The sequence below is a fragment of the Parambassis ranga genome, chromosome 12 (genome assembly GCF_900634625.1).
Source record: "Parambassis ranga chromosome 12, fParRan2.1, whole genome shotgun sequence".
NCBI classification, from domain to species: Eukaryota; Metazoa; Chordata; class Actinopteri; family Ambassidae; genus Parambassis; species Parambassis ranga.
Window position 1 is genome coordinate 2,793,406 of NC_041032.1, and position 17,530 is coordinate 2,810,935.

General features: G+C 41.4%; 4 protein-coding genes across 4 annotated transcripts; 3 read left to right on the plus strand and 1 right to left on the minus strand.

The window, feature by feature from the left end:
- Positions 1–134: 134 nt before the first annotated feature.
- On the plus strand, positions 135–4,190 carry ccdc152 (coiled-coil domain containing 152). Its single transcript, XM_028418489.1, has 8 exons — positions 135–803; positions 1,128–1,233; positions 1,626–1,694; positions 1,794–1,858; positions 2,192–2,327; positions 2,830–2,957; positions 3,605–3,709; positions 4,062–4,190. Exons 1-8 carry the CDS (start codon positions 741–743, stop codon positions 4,188–4,190), a joined length of 801 nt encoding a protein of 266 aa, XP_028274290.1. The 5' UTR covers positions 135–740.
- Positions 4,191–6,356: 2,166 nt separating this feature from the next.
- Positions 6,357–7,917, plus strand: nim1kb (NIM1 serine/threonine protein kinase). The gene is made up of 3 exons (XM_028418319.1): positions 6,357–6,630; positions 6,781–7,049; positions 7,159–7,917. Exons 1-3 carry the CDS (start codon positions 6,357–6,359, stop codon positions 7,915–7,917), a joined length of 1,302 nt encoding a protein of 433 aa, XP_028274120.1.
- Positions 7,918–8,895: 978 nt separating this feature from the next.
- On the minus strand, positions 8,896–10,492 carry LOC114443675 (growth arrest and DNA damage-inducible protein GADD45 gamma-like). The gene is made up of 3 exons (XM_028417919.1): positions 10,275–10,492; positions 9,956–10,163; positions 8,896–9,844 (listed from the first exon to the last, which is right to left on the minus strand). Exons 1-3 carry the CDS (start codon positions 10,415–10,417, stop codon positions 9,731–9,733), a joined length of 465 nt encoding a protein of 154 aa, XP_028273720.1. The 5' UTR covers positions 10,418–10,492; the 3' UTR covers positions 8,896–9,730.
- A 3,942-nt stretch (positions 10,493–14,434) lies between these two features.
- Positions 14,435–15,644, plus strand: LOC114443689 (growth arrest and DNA damage-inducible protein GADD45 gamma-like). The gene is made up of 3 exons (XM_028417948.1): positions 14,435–14,550; positions 14,663–14,870; positions 14,982–15,644. The coding sequence occupies exons 1-3, from the start codon at positions 14,450–14,452 to the stop codon at positions 15,093–15,095; spliced, it is 423 nt and encodes a 140-aa protein (XP_028273749.1). The 5' UTR covers positions 14,435–14,449; the 3' UTR covers positions 15,096–15,644.
- The last annotated feature ends 1,886 nt before the right edge of the window (positions 15,645–17,530 follow it).

A 17,530-nucleotide genomic window follows, 5' to 3' on the forward strand; every position in this document is an offset into this window, starting at 1 on the left:
TGTTCTTTATATGCTCTATTTTTTTATGACTCCAACTTTTGCATTATGTTTTCATTCCTTTTAGGCCACCACGGAAACAAATAAATAACTTACTAATTTCAATTCATTTCTATGTCATTATATGCATCAAAAAAACATGATTTGTGTGTAAAAGGATCAACAACATTACGTTACAATGCATATTGTGTTCTTCATTTATGTTCTGAAAATTTTTTCAGCTTTTGTTTTTTTTGTTTTTTATTGCATTGACTGTGAAGGTCTTTTTTTACTATTATTGTTTTAATTGTTTTAATTTCTGGTTGGATGTTATGTGCATTTAATGCAACATAAAGATGCATGTTTGTCATTGTTAAAGTTGTACAGTTATAGCATCTGACTGTTCCTGATGACAAATTAAAAAAAGCATTTTTTGCCCTTTTTTCATGTTATCATTGTTTCACAGGTAGGCCTATGTAGAAACACTTTGTGGATATGTTTTTAAATAGCACAACTGCATAAAAATACATTAAATATATATTTTTTACATTTGTGAAGCAGCCCTGATGGCACCCAGGCCCCTGCGTAGCGTGTTTTATATGAGGTTCCTAAATCTCGCGAGAATTCAGCGCCGGAAGTAAATGTTTGGTAGTTGGAACAGGAAGATAATAAGACCTCGGAGCTAATTAGAAGCCACTATTAATATTTATAGAGCAACCGCTTGTTATTTTATACAGTTGTTTGAACACTCTTGGATTAAAAAGATGACAAAGTCAAATTGCGTTAATCTTGATAAGTTTATACAGGAATTTGCTCAACTAGAGCAGGTAAGCTAGCTAGCTAGCTAACTGCTTTATGGCTAATTTTGGATGTTTGCAATGGTCTTTGTTAAATTAATATTAGGCAGTGAAGGAATACTAAGAGGAGTTAGGAAAACGTTTCTTCACATGTATAAACAATAACAGCACGTTTATTCATATATTCATCTGACATTTTCAAATTATACCCTATTTTTTCTATATTTTGTTTGATTTAAGTGGATGCTCCACTAAACTAGTGCCCAGTTTTACAATGTGCAGTAGTTGTATATCATTTAAATCTTTTTGTAGCTCGGATCTGGCATAAATAATGCGTTTACTTTCATTAAACAGAAAATGACAGAAGTTACTTGCAAAACCAGCGTGTTGGAGGTCATGTTGGAGGATGCAAATAGACTTACACATTTCTACCTGACCAAAGAGAAGAGTCTGATTGAAGGTGAGTACTTTTCTTTGCAGCCAAATGCAGGTAATTCACATTGATTATATTGTTTTTACAGCGTCAGTTATGGTGGCTATTTTGGTGTTTCTATGTCTCCCTCTGTTGGTGATAGCGACACATGACAGCCATTTATTTATTTATTTATTTTTATAATGTGATTGCTTGGTTTTGGTTAAGTTTAATTATAATAAGTTGACAGTATAGTGCACTGAATATTATTTGTGCCTGCAGTTGAAATTTAACTCTGTTTATTGCAGTAATTTAAGTTGGTGTAAATATATAACAAAGTCAGTGGTTGAATAAAGATTTGTTGGTTAATAGCTATATATTTGTACATACACATATGTGTGAAACATAACAAAATGCTCATTTGGATTATGTTGTTGCAGAAAAAGACAGCCTTCTAGTCACAGTGAACAGTCTGCAGCAGACACTGCAGGAGCAGTGCAACCTCAGAGGTAACTGTAATTGTCCAGAAGGAATGCACAGAAAGTGCTTCTTCAATACCAACAAATTCTAAAAAAAATATATATATATATATATATATCATGTTTTAGTGGAGAATGAGAGACTGAAGAATGATGTAGCAGATCTGAAACAACAGAATGAGAAAACAACGCAGGTAAGAACAGAAGCAGGAGTCATCATAAAAAGTGCTGCACACACAGTTTTACTTTTATTCTGGCTGATTACACCTGTAGTCAGAAGGAGGCTGAGTGACACTTTGAATTATCGAAAAGTTTCGTCACCATAAAGGAAACGTCAATCATGCCCAGTCAGCACATGCCCACACAACGCTGAGAAAAGCTCAAAGCAGGGAACATAAATGAAAACCAATGGGCCTGTAGGGGCATGTCTAGTATTTTTTTTACCATGAGAATCTTCAGAGCACTTTGAAATGTGTACTCAGTAGTAATTTCAGCTCTCATGTGTGTGGCCTGTGTGTTGTTATTAGGTTGGAGAGGCTGAAGTTCAGCGGTTGGTCAGTAAAATAAAGGCAGAAGAGGACAGACACAAGAGGGAGCTAGAGGCTTTAAAACAGCAGTGTTGTACAGAGTTGGAGGAGGCCCACAGAGAGGGGATAAACCAGAGTAAGACGGCACAAATCACTCGCCAAGCCAATGGCACAGTTTACATGAACCCAGTGCGGCCCAGACTGAAACCCACGTCAATTGTGACATCAGTGTTAAGTGTTTAATAGCAAGAGATTGTGAGGATGCTAAATATCTGTACCAATCGTCACACCTCATTGTATTTTTGGTGGGTAATTGTATTGTATATGCACTGCAGTCAGTCTTCGTATATATATCATATATATCACATATCTTCGTTACATAAGGTACCAATTGTTTAATTATAATATAATATATATATATATAATTATAAGTATGTTAAAATACAGTCATTTAAAGCAAAAATGCAAAAAAATAACAATTGACAATGACATCAGCCTACAGCAGAGACAAAAAAACTTATTGAACTTAGAATTTTAAGGATTAATCTTGATTTGAATGGTTCCAGCTCTTTATTTTTTAAGTATTTTATTTTAGTTTTTTTATATAAATACATACATATTTTTCTTTTTTTTTGCAGTGGAAGCTAGAGATGCTGAGGTGAAGACACTATTGGAAACAAAAGACCTGGAGTTGGAGGAGATGAAAACGAGGATGAAGAATCAAGAGAGGGAGAGGCAGAGCGAGCTACTCAAGTTACAGATGGAGGTAAAAATGCTGGACTCGGCAACAATGTCTCAACCTGACTTTTCTGACAAACATCCAAAATATTCTAGTTTTTTCCCATGTTCTGAAAAGACAGCTTTACCACTGAGCTGTGTCCATGTCTGGGAACAGTGTAGTTAGTTAGTATTTCCACTAAAGTCTTTCTGGATGTTTAAAAGTTGGTGTGTGTCTTCCTACCATTAACTTGAATTTTTCTTTTCCCCAGACATGTATCTATGCACCAGCCTTGTTGGGTTGTGTATAGTATACAGAATAGACTATAAATAGTCTAATAAATAGTGGTAAAACAGGCATTTAATCCAAATGTGATATGTGCCATAGTTTTGGCACATTCCACAGGTCAAAATCAGAAAATGCTGCATTTTAAATAATAAGGCATTATATGGAATATCCAAATAAAATATGCTGTTAACAAGACCTGCAGCAGTATTTTCCATATTTTGACTTTTAACTAATTTAAATTAAATAAGCTTGTTTCCTGAGTACAATGGAGCTCTTCTAAAATAATGTGGTTTACTTAAGGCCGGACCACACATATGTTTGTTTGCATGTGTTGTGTTTAAGGAGCACAGAGCTGCTGGATTAAAAAGCTGAAATCTAACATGATTTGGTTCTGTGTGTTTTGGCAGTTTGGTGCAAAGTTAGCCAGAGTTCAGAGCACAGCTCAGTGGAGCCAACAGCAGCAGCAGCAGCAACATGTCTCCAACTTTGTTCCACAGAGTGTCTTCAAGAGGGTGAGGCGGCTTTTACAGCATTTTTTTCCGGTAATGTAAAACACTTTGGTGAAGACAGAACCCTGTTTGATCCTGCAATATGGGGTATGTTTATTAGTTTAACTTGACTGATGGCAGCTCATACACTTTGCAAATAGTCGGACTGCTTCATCAGCTTTGTGTGACAAAGTAGCTCTTAATTGCTAATGATAGATCGTCTGAAACTGTTTTTTATCTCAGAAGGATCACTCACTAGAAGATTTAAAATGATGGGTTGTGTATCATAGATCATCGCTGTCAGCAGTGTTCTGTTCTGTTCTGAGAAATGTGTCAATTAACAGTGTGTGTGTGTGTCATGCGTGTGTGTCCTCAGAAACTGCAGAACTTCCAGGAGGAGAAGAACAAGGAGATTGCAGTTCTGCATCAGAGAATCAAAGAGCTGGAAAGCAATCAGCGTGCCAGCAACGTCAGCGGCATCCGTCTAAAAAAGAGAAAGATCTAGCTAACGAGCAGCTGCTGGCAGCTTCACAGGTGCATGAATCACCTCATTTGTTCATGTGTTTTGATATTTGCAGACTTTACATTCAGTTCTAGTGTTTCCCAAGAGCTGTCATGTTAGTTCACAGGACAGTTTGTGTGGAGTGTAATGCCCTGCCTGCAGGTGACTAGTGTGCAGAGCACATTTAAACACACGCTGTATCCCTGACGAAGGCTTTAATCCAATTAGATGCCTGCAGGGAAGGAAGGAAGGAGGGAGGGAGAGGGAGGGAAGTGTTGATGAGGGAGAAGCACACTTCTGAATGAATCCAATAACTACCTGGAAGGACTGTCCCATTCAAAGAATTAAACCTCTTTATTGCTCTTCATTCAGTGAAATACATTAAGAAGTATTAACCCTGTTTTCTTTCACATGCATTGACTTTGAACATGTCAATGTAGTTGTTTTCCTTTAAATGTATGTTGAGTAAGTGATAAATCACAGCTGAAAACCTAGGTGACAAAAATGTATACAAATATTGCTGGATAAATTACCCATAGTACAGTTGGCCAACTTTCTTCTTAGCTAGTTGCTATCAAAATCAGCCAATCAGAGCCATCAAATGTGAGGCTGAACTGCAGTGACACAGCAGAAGTCACACTGCAGCAGTGTATATATTAACAGGCTGGATAGAAAGCCTTTTCATTTCAACAAGTCTTGACTGTTGCATCTTTCTACTTATGGTTCTTATCAACTGGAAAGTAGCCCTATTAAGTCATGAATTCTACAATGAGCCTGCAGCTCCAGAGTCGGGGTACTGGGAGCACGCTGCTCGAAGGGAGGGGAGGCATTGTTCATTTGCATATACCTACATGTTTTTGTTCGGTTTTCAGCTTCATATGCACTTAAAAACTTAGCAAAAAATGGTTTCTTATCATAGCCTGAAATCCCATTCTTTAATCCAACATTTTTTAAAGCTGTAAGGCCTGGTTGATTAGTCAGAAACAGACATGTGCAGAAATCCAGATCTCTCTGTGATGAATGCAAATGATCTGTAAAACTCCTTAAGTCAATAAGGCTAAAAACTGTACTTGCATTTAATGGTAAAAATAAATAGATTTTAACTGATGTCTTGCTGCCTTTGACCGTCATGTCCCCTCCATTGCACCTCACAGGGACGAAGCACCTGAATGAAGACGCTCCGCCCACTGAGGCGTTGACGTCGTGCTTTGTAATCTCTTTATCTGTGCTGTTCAGCCACAAGTCTAAAGGAGACAGAGACTTAATCTCTATTGGAACATTGGGTTTTACCATTACGTAACATTTCATCTTCACGAAAGCCAGGAGATCAGTATCGGCTGCAGATATTTCCCTGGCACAGGTGCATTCTGCTGTATTGACGTTGTGATTACATACACTGTAAATATAAGGATGTGGGCACTTTCGTCATCTAACGTTCATTTTTTTTAACCTAAATTATGCGGCATGGTAACTGATGTTGGTCGTTTGAAGGGATTGGAACAGAGCTCAACTGAAACAGGATTAGAATACATGACACCATCTTAATCCTTCTTCCCTCAGTGAGGAGAGTGTGAAGAGGAAAGAGGTGAGGTGAGGGGGCGTGACTAGGGATGCCCACACTGACTGTCCACTTGACTAATGGATCAAACAGACATGCCCCCTCCCCTCCTCTGTCCTGTGTTCTTACTCTATCAGTGTACAGTAGTCACTTAACAAAGGGAAGAGAAGGAGTCTCTGACTAAAGCATGTAAATGAAGGAAACGTTTTGTGGGTCCTGCTGTGCCAAAAGAAGACTAATATCATTTGCAATGGACTCTACAGCCACATTTTGATGCAGAAGAGCAATTTGGGAACTTGGTAAGTACTTGTTTACTTGTTTCATATCTTGAAGAGTTTGACCTTTATGTTTGCTCTTTGTTAAAATTGGTAATATCAGTGTAGTCCTAGAACAGAGCTAGAAAAATAAGTATAATTTTATTTATGAAAACTAAAAATTTAGAAAGAAGTTTAGGTTGAAATGGCTTTTTTAAAAAACGAGTGCATCCTCTAATACTTATATTTAGGGCCTTGATTACATAACATGTTCTCATATAACTCTCAAATAACTGTCTACAAATCATAAGGTGATAATGACCAGATTTTTGCCGTTATCTTCTGCCTGCTGCAGACATGCCGGGGGGCCACTACCAGGTGACGAGCACCAGGCTCCGCCACAGCCTCTACAGCCTGTCGGACAGCTCTGACGCTGGCCCCGAAGATGATGAGGTCGAACCCTCCATGCGGCTCACCCCCTTGCAAAAGCTCACCACAGACATGTGCAAGGACGAGAAGACCATCAAGGAGCTGATCATAGGCCGCAGGGTCGGATTCTACAAGGTCCGCGGGGAGATCGGATACGGGACATTCTCCAGGGTCAAACTGGCTTTCCATGCTTTGACCAAAGGTATAGCTGACTCGACTAATTCCAAGGGTTCAAGATGATGTCACCAAATGTCATTCTGTCTAAACAACATAATTTTAATTCAAATACATGAGGAAGTTTTACATTTGTGAGACTGTTATTGAATGTCTGTCTGTCTGTCTGTCTTTGTAGACAAAGTGGCCCTTAAGATACTGGATAAGACAAGGCTTGATAGTCAGGCCCAGCGTCTGCTCTCAAGGGAGATCAGCAACATGGAGTGCCTGCAGCACCTCAATGTGGTCCGTCTGTACGAGGTAGTGGAGACGCCAAGCCGCCTCTACTTAGTGGTGGAGTACGCAGGAGGGGGAGACCTCCACAACAGGATCTGCAACGAGGGGAAACTGCCTGACAACACCTGCAAGACCACCTTTGCCCAGATCCTCTCTGCCATTAAATACATGGTAAGTGATCCTGAGCAGTAGTAACAAGCAGTAGAAACAGAAGGCATGTGAAATTACATCTCAGCTTCAGATCTAGACATAACAATCTGGCCTCTGTTTTACTTTGAAGCACGACCTCAACGTCATCCACCGAGACCTGAAAGCAGAGAATGTTCTTTTCACCTGCAACGGCTGTGTGAAAGTGGCCGATTTCGGATTCAGCACGCAGGTGTCAAACCGTAACAACACCCTGGATACCTTCTGCGGCTCGCCCCCCTACGCCGCACCCGAGCTCTTCAAGGACGACTGCTACCTGGGGCCCCCGGTAGACGTGTGGGCCATGGGGGTCCTCCTTTTCTTCATGGTTACCAGCACCATGCCGTTTCGGGCCGAAACCATGGGCAAGCTGCGGCGCAGCATCATCGAGGGCAACTACACCATCCCTCCCTGGGTGCCCGGCCCCTGTCAAAGGCTCATCAAGGGCATCTTGAAGCCAGTCCCTGCAGAACGTTACGCTATTGACCAGATGCTAGGCTGCGATTGGCTCTTACCCGTGGAGTTTCCCTGGACTTTGGTGCCTTGTGAAGCATCGAGCCCTCTGCAGACCCTCCTGGAGACGGGCCGCGGGAACCTTGAAGAGATAGAGGAAGAGGTCAGAATCTCACTAGAGGAGCTCGGCTTTACAGAACAGCACCTTCAGAACAATCAGCTCGATGACAGCCGCAACCCTGTCACCGGCGCTTATCGCATCCTGCAGCACAGAGCCCTGAAGAGGAGAGGCTGCGACTGTCCTCCAGTGGTCCGAGGGATGGTGAGGGATCCTAAGAGGGAGGGGCTGCGGGCGTACAGGGGCCTAAGGCACACATCCAAGCTGTGTGTGCTTTCATAACACAGCAGTTTTATATAGACTTCTTTTATACTCATTTGACATTGTTTAAAAGTGACTTCATGTAGTTTCTACATGTAGCTTTTGATAAGCTATTTTATTCTTTGTAAATAAAACTTTAAATAGCCTAAGATGCATGTAAAAGTGCCTGATAAAATTAAAAATTGATTGTAATACTTTGTATAGGCCTGACTACATGAAGAGTTTTAATACTTAAAATAAAAAATCAAAACAAAATTTACCCCTGATTTATAAAAACGTTTTTTAAAACCACATATTAGTTGAAAAGTTGTTTATAGAAAACTGAAAAAAGTGCTTAAAAAGCTGCAGGTTTCATTGTTAGAGGCAGACGCAGGTGGCTGCTGCTGCTGCTGCACCCAAACAGAGCTGATCTCTGTGGCCTGTTTACCAAAGTTTCAGCAAGTGCCTGCGAGTAAATAATAGTCCCGACAGCAGCTGGCAGGTCACCAGATGATACTCAGGACCTCCCTCGCATCTCCACAACCGGTCCAAACCAGCCAGACCCAACTCAGACCCCCTCTCCCTCCCTCCTGGCTCCTCCTCCCCAGCCCTTGCCCTGCCCTTGCCCGACCCCCCCACCTGCAGGAAGCGGCAGATGGCGCGGCGTGGTCTCGGAGACATCTGCAGTCCTAGACAATAGGCGCTCTGTGCGGACCGCTGGAGCTGACAGGCCTGGAGCTCCCGCTATTGTGTTATGCTCCATACACATGCAGATGAGATCTGCAGGAGGAGGGACCGTAGCAGATTCTTTCTTTCTTTCTTTCTTTCCTACAGGGACAACAGCGAGCAGATGACAGGTCTTAGCGCCCCCCATGCAAATTTGCTGAGTTTTAAACTTTTGTCAGTTTCATACCCCGCCCACCCCTCCACCATCTGACACCTGACCGTCTCCTCCATCCAAACACACAAAACTAAAACACAACTGTGCAAAGGAAAGTGAAAACACAACTCAAAAAAAGATATGTTTTAGCTTTTATTGAGCATTTTTTTCCACTTAGTTTCCAAGCATCTCTTATGAAACTGCTAAGAAGACATAAATTAGTTTGTTTCCAACATTGTTCCAACAAAATCAGAACATATTAAGTCAAATCTTCATTTTTAACATTTTCTCTTAAACATTTCTCTCCTTAATACAAAATGGAATTTGAAAGGATATTCTAACAAATTCTTATAATTTTAGACATTAACTTAAACTTGTCGTTTTCTAAAGTAAAAACCTTTAGAGAATAGACATTTCCAAGTTTCTTTTTTTTGTTGTTTTAGAATATATTTTTTTTGTCATTGTTAAACTTCTAAAGTGAAACCTTTAGAGAATTAAGACAATTCTGGAAAGTGGGAAACATTTCCGCTGATTGCAACTGATGTCATGTTGCTCAGCAAAGAGGCCATCTTTAAAAAGTCCCTTTTTAAGAAGTCCTCTTTCTCAGCACCGCTTCTTCTCCTACTGCGCGTGCTTCAACGTGCGACATTTGCTCTGTGGGACCACAGGACGCAGAACTCGCTTCTCCTTCCTCTCCAAACCTCATCCGCACAAAGAATGAGGGTCGATGTGTCGCTCTTGTGGCATACCTGACCTCATTCACATAAAGAATGAGAGTCATCTTGGCATGGACGGGACAAGAGGCGACGGTTCACGGGGGCCCTTCTTTTGGGCCGGCGCCGTGCTGCCTGGACGTGAATCCTCCTCAGGAGTATCCAGGGATGAGCAGAAACAGGGTCATCCTGTTCATCAGGATGAGTATTTCCAGAAAAGAAGCTTTGCAGCATCTGAGCAAGTGAGGAGCTGAGTCCCGGATCAGCGCTCGGGCAGGCTGATCTCAGGAACCCAGTCGTTCAGACGGCGGCTCTCCTCACAGAACAGGTGCAGCTTCTCTAGAGCAGGATCCTCCCAAGACCCGTCAGCTGGGTTCTGTTGAAAGAAGAGAGAGGAAAGCAGCTTTAGTCACATGTTCCTTTACAAAGAGAACCACAAATGTAGTCTTGAAATCAAATAAAGTCTGAATCTCTGAGCTCCACATACCGTGATGAGGACGCAGTGCGCATCTTCAAGCTGTTCAGCCTTGTCTCCAACAATCTCAGCCAGGCGCTGCATGTCGCTCACTCTGACAATGCTGATGTCATTGTCGAAGCAGAATGACTGGATGAGGGTGAAGTGGATCTGGAGAGCGATGTCACACTCGAACTCCTCATCCATGGCCAGGACGCAGAAAGACACGCTGTCAGGGTCACTGTGGAGACAAAATAAAGAAAGAGCATAAGATTCAATCCAAAAACAGAGTCCATGGTAAAGTGATGGATATAAATATAGGTTTGTATCTGTAGAGAAGTTTTATACTTACAGGTTCATAACTTTTGCGCACTCGTAGACGCCCACGGTGAGGGAGTCGTTGTCTTTAGCGGTCACCAGGACCTCCTCCAGGGCTTTGCCAGTGCACTGGGCACGCTCGGTGGGTTTCTGGATCAGGACCTCTTCGAGAGTCATGATGAAGAAGAAGATGTAAATATTCCGCAAAAAGGGAGAAGAGAGAGATTTCGAGAGTTCGATCGGAGAGTAAATCCGAGAGCAGAGTGTTTTCTAAACAGCAGCCTTCGTCTTTTATACCCTTCAGCTCGTGCGGCGCAGTGAAAGCGCCGCGTCCTGATTGGCTTAGAGGTGAATGGTGTATTGGTATGATAATGCTATTGTCACACTCCGGCTCGTGGCAGATTGATGGGGGTCATCGAGCCACGCACGCCCCCCCCCCCCCCCCCCCCCCCTTGCACACAGCAGCCTGGCCTACAACTAAAAATAGCTTAATTAAATGTTTGGGGGTGCTATTCTGCAGCACTTTTTGTGCAATGTAGATAAAAAGTGACGCATTCTGCACATATTCTGCACCCATACATGCCCATAGGGTCTTTAAAGTACATGCACTACCTATATAGACACTTATGCTTGTAATCCTGCTGTGGCAAATGCTTTATGCAATTTTAGCTCCATAAACACTTACCGAAGCTTTCAAACTTAACCAAACAGTCTTTGTGGACTAAAGTAAAATAAACTTGTTGATGTTTTTATTTTATTAAATAACTTTTGTCAAGAGTGTGTCAGAATCAACATAGAGAAAGTGTGTAGTGAGCCCCAACCCCTCCCCCCCGCCGTTCACTCTCCAATGGGCAGGTGGATGATGCCATCTGTGGACTAGAGGCTGGCCATAAAACGGCCTCTATTGTGCGCACAGAAGCCCTCTATTATCACTGGCCCCTATACAAATGCAAATGACTAGCGCGTGCCAGAACGCTGTGCGTGCTGTGCAAACTGCTTGGCCCATGCAGACCACGTGGCCATCAGCTGGCCAGAAAATCCTTGCTTTGGGTTTTATTTATTTACTCTGGGGAGTTCAGCAGCCACATGGGCCGAATTGTGCTGGAAGGGGCTTCTGAAGTTTATTGCACTTTTTTTGGGTGTTTTGGTGCACTCATCCATCACCCCAACCTAACTTTTACGCACGGCTCTATTTCACCTGTTTCACAATTTACACAGTGCCATGTCGGATTATGTTTATTTGTTGACATTATACTCTGCACAATTTATAATAAAAAGTCTTTGTTATGTTGCATCTGCCAGTTACACGAATCATCCAAAATCTCAACTTTTACGCACGCATCTTTATCAGTTGTTCTACTGATAAATCAGTTTATCCTCAACAGCCCGTGTTTATATGGTGCTATTTCATCTGCATAATAATCCAAAACACATCTTGCATCAGGTCAGGCCTGCTGCCACCACTGCGTAAAGAGAGGAGGGGGCGGCTGGTGCAGGAGACACAGGTTGGCGGTGATTGATTTAGCGCTATTGTTCTGCGGAAGGCAGAGCGGCAGATGGAGAACTGTCGCTATGAGGGGACCCCCTCCTCCTCCTCCTCTTCACTCCTCTCTCCTAAACCTAGGTCAACCTCGACCCCAGGGCGCAGCCGATCTTTTGTATACAAGTCTCCACATTCGCCAGTCTGTTGTCTGAGTTTTGATTAAATTTGAATGCCAAAAGAGGACAGCTTATGGTCCAAACTTTCACAATGGCAAACGTTATCTACAAAAAAAGGAGAGATGCCAGACGTGTAACTGCAAATAAAATTCACTTTCAGTTTGGGCTGTAAACACGCGCAACAATTCAGAGTGTGTTTTGCTTAAAAACAAAACTCTTATCTGTACATTTACTCCCAACAACAATCTTTGACCACTTTCATCTTCTGTCTGTTGCGCAGTCATCAGCACAGCAGCTGCTCAAAGAGGCTTAACGTTTCTTAACGTTGCTTCAAAGTTAGATTTAGAACCAGCTGACTGAGACTCAAACACTGATCTATTTTAGGAAGGATCAGCTTGCATGACCACGGGGCAGGCGCGTGCAAATCGATACCGACCTATTGTTGCTGCGGCACATCTGCCAGACGGAGGCTTCCTCGGCACTGCGCGACAGGTGTTGGTGGTTAAAGCTCCTTTTCTGGTGACCTGCGGCGACTCAGAGGCCGGCACTTGCAATGATGCGTGATAATACAAAGTGTCTAAAGCTGCAGATAAGGTAAGTTAGTCAGACGTCAGTGTGCAGACATGACTTGTTTGGAGAGATATAAACACAATGTCTTTTATTATTGTCATTATTATGCGGTTAGTTTATGTTTGACCCGCAAATCATTTGCTAAAAAGTTTGTAGAGTGTAATATTTCTTTCTATGTTTTGTTTATCCCTATAGCACCAAAAAAATAATATTACCAACTGAATAATTAAAGAAAAAAAACAAATAAGCTCACCACGCCCAGCAGGTGCTGCCTGACTTCCTTTGTCCACCAATCCATTCACCCCAACCTAAACCCCACCTCACCCGGGACAGATGGTATATCTCGGTTGCTATGGAGAGTGATGCAGACAGAAGAGATAAAGCATGCAGGCATCTCCAGATGCCACGCGCCTCAAGTGAGGACTATCTATACGCATGCAAAGCAGCGGCGCGTGCCGGTACCTAATCTATAAAAAAAACAAAAACAATCCGTACTGTGAAATTGCTCAGGAGGAAAAAAATGTCTGCCTGAAGTACAGTATAACTTGAAAATGTTTCCTTAAAACACTGATATGCTGTTTCAAACATTGCAAATATTTCCATTCTTCTCTCTCTCTCTCTCTCTCTCTCTCTCTCTCTCTTATTGGTCTGGAGCATAAAGCCTCAGCAAACTTTATAAGAGTTATGTTAAGGATCATGGCAGTATCATTCAAAGTTTGACCTTCCTATACAGTTCACCTGTCTAAGCGAAATAACCTGAGAACAATATTTAATTCAGACTTTTATTTTGTAGGTTTTGCCTCGTTCTACACATAACTCAGGTGAAACTGTCATATAGGAACATTTTCCTCCATATCAAATTTGAATCAACCTACTAGCTCCTCTATTGGATTTCACTCATTTCTAATCAACATGGATTTCGTTCAAAGTAACCCGAGCCCAATATTTCATTCATGCTTTTATTTTGTAGGTTTTCAAAGAAGTTTCATAGACTTATACATCACTGAGGTGAAACTTTTTGTAAGATTTATCTTACCACCAGATCAGTCATTTCCTCACAACATGGATTTAACTTTATTTTGTAGATTTTCATTCATTAAAAATGTTTCTTTAGGCACATTTTCCTCATATAGCCTTTATTTTACCTGTTATTTCCCATTCATTTCCACAAATATGGAACTAAACATCTAAAACCACGCTAAGCATCCAACTCTGTTCTAACCATAGATCACATTTGATCATAAGTCTGAACTGTACACCCTTTACTTTGAATTATATATTGGCAAAATGAATGAAGGTTAGCGGCTGACCTTAAATCTTAATAACATAAGATTGAATTTTACTGGAGCTTTCATGTGTTGCTCCAGGCATCCATTGATTTCCATTAATGTTTAAGCAGTAAGAAAATCAATAGGAAGTTGCTTTAGATTGTGTGCACTCCTATACCAATCTGTTTTGATGGTTTCAAAGTTTTTAAGTCTGAAATTACGCAGAGAATTGGAAAGTTAAAGAATCTACAAGTTGTACTTTCCTAAATGTGTAGCTGTAATGTGAAGTTCTGTAGGTGAAATCATCGTATTGTATCGCTCTCTAACGGTTTGAATGGAAGTCACTGGTCGCTTGTAATTCTTCCAGGACTCCTGAGGACTTTGACGACCACAGTCTGGTCTCCCTGTGTGGTGTCATTATTCCTGTAAGCTTGAAAGAATCATTTAAAAGGTCAGAGAGTTTCTACATCTGATCCTTTCAACTAAAGCTGCCCCCGACTTTCTAAGACTTTTCTATGGGCACGCGTCCTGGAGGGTGGGGTGTGGAGGCTGCTGGCCTGTTGTAGCCATTGTGCTCCCGACGGCCAATCAGAGAGTGAGCGTGTGCCGTGTCTGCAGTATAAATGCTGGATGGTTCCTGGAAGCAGCACAAACACTCACTTCTCTGGACTTTCTGACCACTATAGCTGAACTGTTGAGATACACTGTGACCATGCAGTCTCCTGGAAAATCTCTGAAGGAAGCCCTGCTCTGTGCTCAGAGCGAGGACAGACTGACTGTTGGAGTTTATGAGAGCGCCAAAATCATGACTGAGTAAGTAAAGTAAAAAATGACTTTGATGATCTTTGGTGTGATCTTTGGACATTCAACACAATCAACACACATGCAGCAGCAGCTAACAGGTGAATTTCCTTTGTCTCCACAGTGACCCTGACAGCGTGTCTTTCTGCGTCCTGGCCATGGATGAGGAGTTCGAGTGTGACATCGCTCTCCAGATCCACTTCACCCTCATCCAGTCCTTCTGCTTCGACAATGACATCAGCATTGTCAGAGTGAGCGACATGCAGCGCCTGGCTGAGATTGTTGGAGACAAGGCTGAACAGCTTGAAGATGCGCACTGCGTCCTCATCACGGTATGTGGAGCTCAGAGATTCAGACCTTATTTGATTTCAAGACTACATTTGTGGTTCTCTTTGTAAAGGAACATGTGACTAAAGCTGCTTTCCTCTCTCTTCTTTGAACAGAACCCAGCTGACGGGTCTTGGGAGGATCCTGCTCTAGAGAAGCTGCACCTGTTCTGTGAGGAGAGCCGCCGTCTGAACGACTGGGTTCCTGAGATCAGCCTGCCCGAGCGCTGATCCGGGACTCAGCTCCTCACTTGCTCAGATGCTGCAAAGCTTCTTTTCTGGAAATACTCATCCTGATGAACAGGATGACCCTGTTTCTGCTCATCCCTGGATACTCCTGAGGAGGATTCACGTCCAGGCAGCACGGCGCCGGCCCAAAAGAAGGGCCCCCGTGAACCGTCGCCTCTTGTCCCGTCCATGCCAAGATGACTCTCATTCTTTATGTGAATGAGGTCAGGTATGCCACAAGAGCGACACATCGACCCTCATTCTTTGTGCGGATGAGGTTTGGAGAGGAAGGAGAAGCGAGTTCTGCGTCCTGTGGTCCCACAGAGCAAATGTCGCACGTTGAAGCACGCGCAGTAGGAGAAGAAGCGGTGCTGAGAAAGAGGACTTCTTAAAAAGGGACTTTTTAAAGATGGCCTCTTTGCTGAGCAACATGACATCAGTTGCAATCAGCGGAAATGTTTCCCACTTTCCAGAATTGTCTTAATTCTCTAAAGGTTTCACTTTAGAAGTTTAACAATGACAAAAAAAATATATTCTAAAACAACAAAAAAAAGAAACTTGGAAATGTCTGTTCTCTAAAGGTTTTTACTTTAGAAATATTACATTGACGAAAATAGAATTTGAAAAGTATCTAAGGGTTTCACTTTAGATGCTTAACTGTGTGAAAATGAAAAAAAAAAAAACAATTGTTGATTTGACTTTACTGAATATTGAAATGTGAAACTTGGAAAAAGAAGTGTTGTATTTTTTAAAACCTGAATTTCAAATATATATTAGATGTTAGATGAAAGGGCACTGCATATAATAGCCTTCAATAAAAACATTAAACTCACTTATGTTTACGTTCTGTTCTTTAACTTTTTGTCCACAAAGATGAAATCACATTTACTGTGACAAATCTTTTTACGCGTCAAGCTACTTTTGGGGATTTTCTCTCAGTGAACATCATGACAAACTCATCTGCGCTCTGCATCTGTGCACTTGCCATCCAGATGGGATTTATTTCTTTAATTCTGCTGGGCTAACTCTTATGTTGCCTTGCCTAATTTTGTCCACAGCTCTACATAAATCTTATTGTTCACACCCTCCTTAGTAATTACAGCTAAAATGACTTCCTGTTTTTGTTTCTGTCAACCTTCTGCTCCTCCAGTAATTTAAATTTTTTATATTTTCAAAGAGTGTCTTCTATCAGAAGGTCTTTCTCTTCCGTTGTGTCGGTTCGCCATGAAATTTGGCTTTTTAGTGAAACTATAGCAGGTTAGCTTGTGTGAAATTAATCAATCAATCAACCTTTATTTATAAAGTGCCTTACTACAACCAGAGATTGCCCGAAGCGCTTTATACATAAAACAAATTTTAAAACAAAGTGCAAAATTCAAAATAATAAGAAAGAAATAATAAAAACTGGTTAAAGAATACCAATAAGACACAATAAAACATAAAAGAGATAAACATGCAATGTTTACATTTGAGAGGCTGGTGTTACTAATATGCTATGCTATTAGCTATTAGCAGATTGCTATACGCATGTAGCCTAGAGACAGGCCTAACTGGAGTACTTTTATTCTTAAAAATATAATCATACTAAAAACTTTACTTACGTTACTTTCTTTTGATTTAGCGCATCTATTACAATGTTCAAGTTCCCTCAACAATGACAGGAAGTGGTGAGGAGACAAAGCATTTTATCAACAGTGTAAAGCTAAGGTGCAGTCAGAGCCAGTTAGCTTAGCACAAAAACAAAACAACAACAAAACACAGAAACAAAGTCTAACTTTAAAGCTTCAGCACATTTTTAATCTTATCTGTACATTGAAAATGTTAAGCTAAATGCCTTTGTGTGCAGAGTTGCAAATCTAACAAACAAATGTCGTTAGTTTAAATAGATAAATATGACAGTATGTTCAGATGTTAGCTTGAAAAAGCATTTGCATTCATTTCGGTAAGGGAAATATAGGTTAGCATGCGCTATGCTATGCTAGTTTTGTGTGGAAACATGCAGTATTTCTCAAGCTAGGCCAGACACATTGTTTTGCAGCAACTTTCAGTTTGATATTTATTTCATATTCTGCTTCAGATTCAAGTTTTTTTAAGACTTAAAGTTAATATAAGAGCACTGCAGTATTCCACAATGTTCAAAAAGTGTGTAGCTTAATGATCTATGATCTTTTGCTCCTGGCACACGCTAGTTTTTCTGTTCTTTGTCTGATTTGCAATTCAGAAGCTTGAAGAGGCTTTTGTGTTTTTTGGACTCCAACCACAAAGTCACTCTGACCTGCATGTTGCCTGTCACGGCCAACTATTGTTCCCTCAACTGCTGCTGCAGCCTCCACGCCCTCACTGTGACACACACAGTCACATCTGCCCTTACTGCCATCTAATAATTATAAGTTGTAATGTTTCAGCAGAAATAAGAACTCCAGCTGATCTGCAGTCAG

What these genes read in the sequence shown, in the direction of transcription:
- ccdc152 (XM_028418489.1), top strand. Translation starts at nt 741, where the DNA reads ATGACAAAGTCAAATTGCGTTAATCTTGATAAGTTTATACAGGAATTT. An exon ending in CAGAGAGGGGATAAACCAGA is followed by an intron (nt 2,328 to 2,829) that starts GTAAGACGGCAC and finishes TTTTTTTTGCAG; the next exon opens with TGGAAGCTAGAGATGCTGAG. An exon ending in CACAGAGTGTCTTCAAGAGG is followed by an intron (nt 3,710 to 4,061) that starts GTGAGGCGGCTT and finishes GTGTGTCCTCAG; the next exon opens with AAACTGCAGAACTTCCAGGA.
- nim1kb (XM_028418319.1), top strand. Translation starts at nt 6,357, where the DNA reads ATGCCGGGGGGCCACTACCAGGTGACGAGCACCAGGCTCCGCCACAGC. An exon ending in TTTCCATGCTTTGACCAAAG is followed by an intron (nt 6,631 to 6,780) that starts GTATAGCTGACT and finishes CTGTCTTTGTAG; the next exon opens with ACAAAGTGGCCCTTAAGATA. An exon ending in TCTCTGCCATTAAATACATG is followed by an intron (nt 7,050 to 7,158) that starts GTAAGTGATCCT and finishes TTTACTTTGAAG; the next exon opens with CACGACCTCAACGTCATCCA.
- LOC114443675 (XM_028417919.1), bottom strand. Translation starts at nt 10,417, where the DNA reads ATGACTCTCGAAGAGGTCCTGATCCAGAAACCCACCGAGCGTGCCCAG. An exon ending in TGCGCAAAAGTTATGAACCT is followed by an intron (nt 10,164 to 10,274) that starts GTAAGTATAAAA and finishes TTGTCTCCACAG; the next exon opens with TGACCCTGACAGCGTGTCTT. An exon ending in CGCACTGCGTCCTCATCACG is followed by an intron (nt 9,845 to 9,955) that starts GTATGTGGAGCT and finishes TTCTTTCAACAG; the next exon opens with AACCCAGCTGACGGGTCTTG.
- LOC114443689 (XM_028417948.1), top strand. Translation starts at nt 14,450, where the DNA reads ATGCAGTCTCCTGGAAAATCTCTGAAGGAAGCCCTGCTCTGTGCTCAG. An exon ending in AGCGCCAAAATCATGACTGA is followed by an intron (nt 14,551 to 14,662) that starts GTAAGTAAAGTA and finishes TTGTCTCCACAG; the next exon opens with TGACCCTGACAGCGTGTCTT. An exon ending in CGCACTGCGTCCTCATCACG is followed by an intron (nt 14,871 to 14,981) that starts GTATGTGGAGCT and finishes TTCTTTGAACAG; the next exon opens with AACCCAGCTGACGGGTCTTG.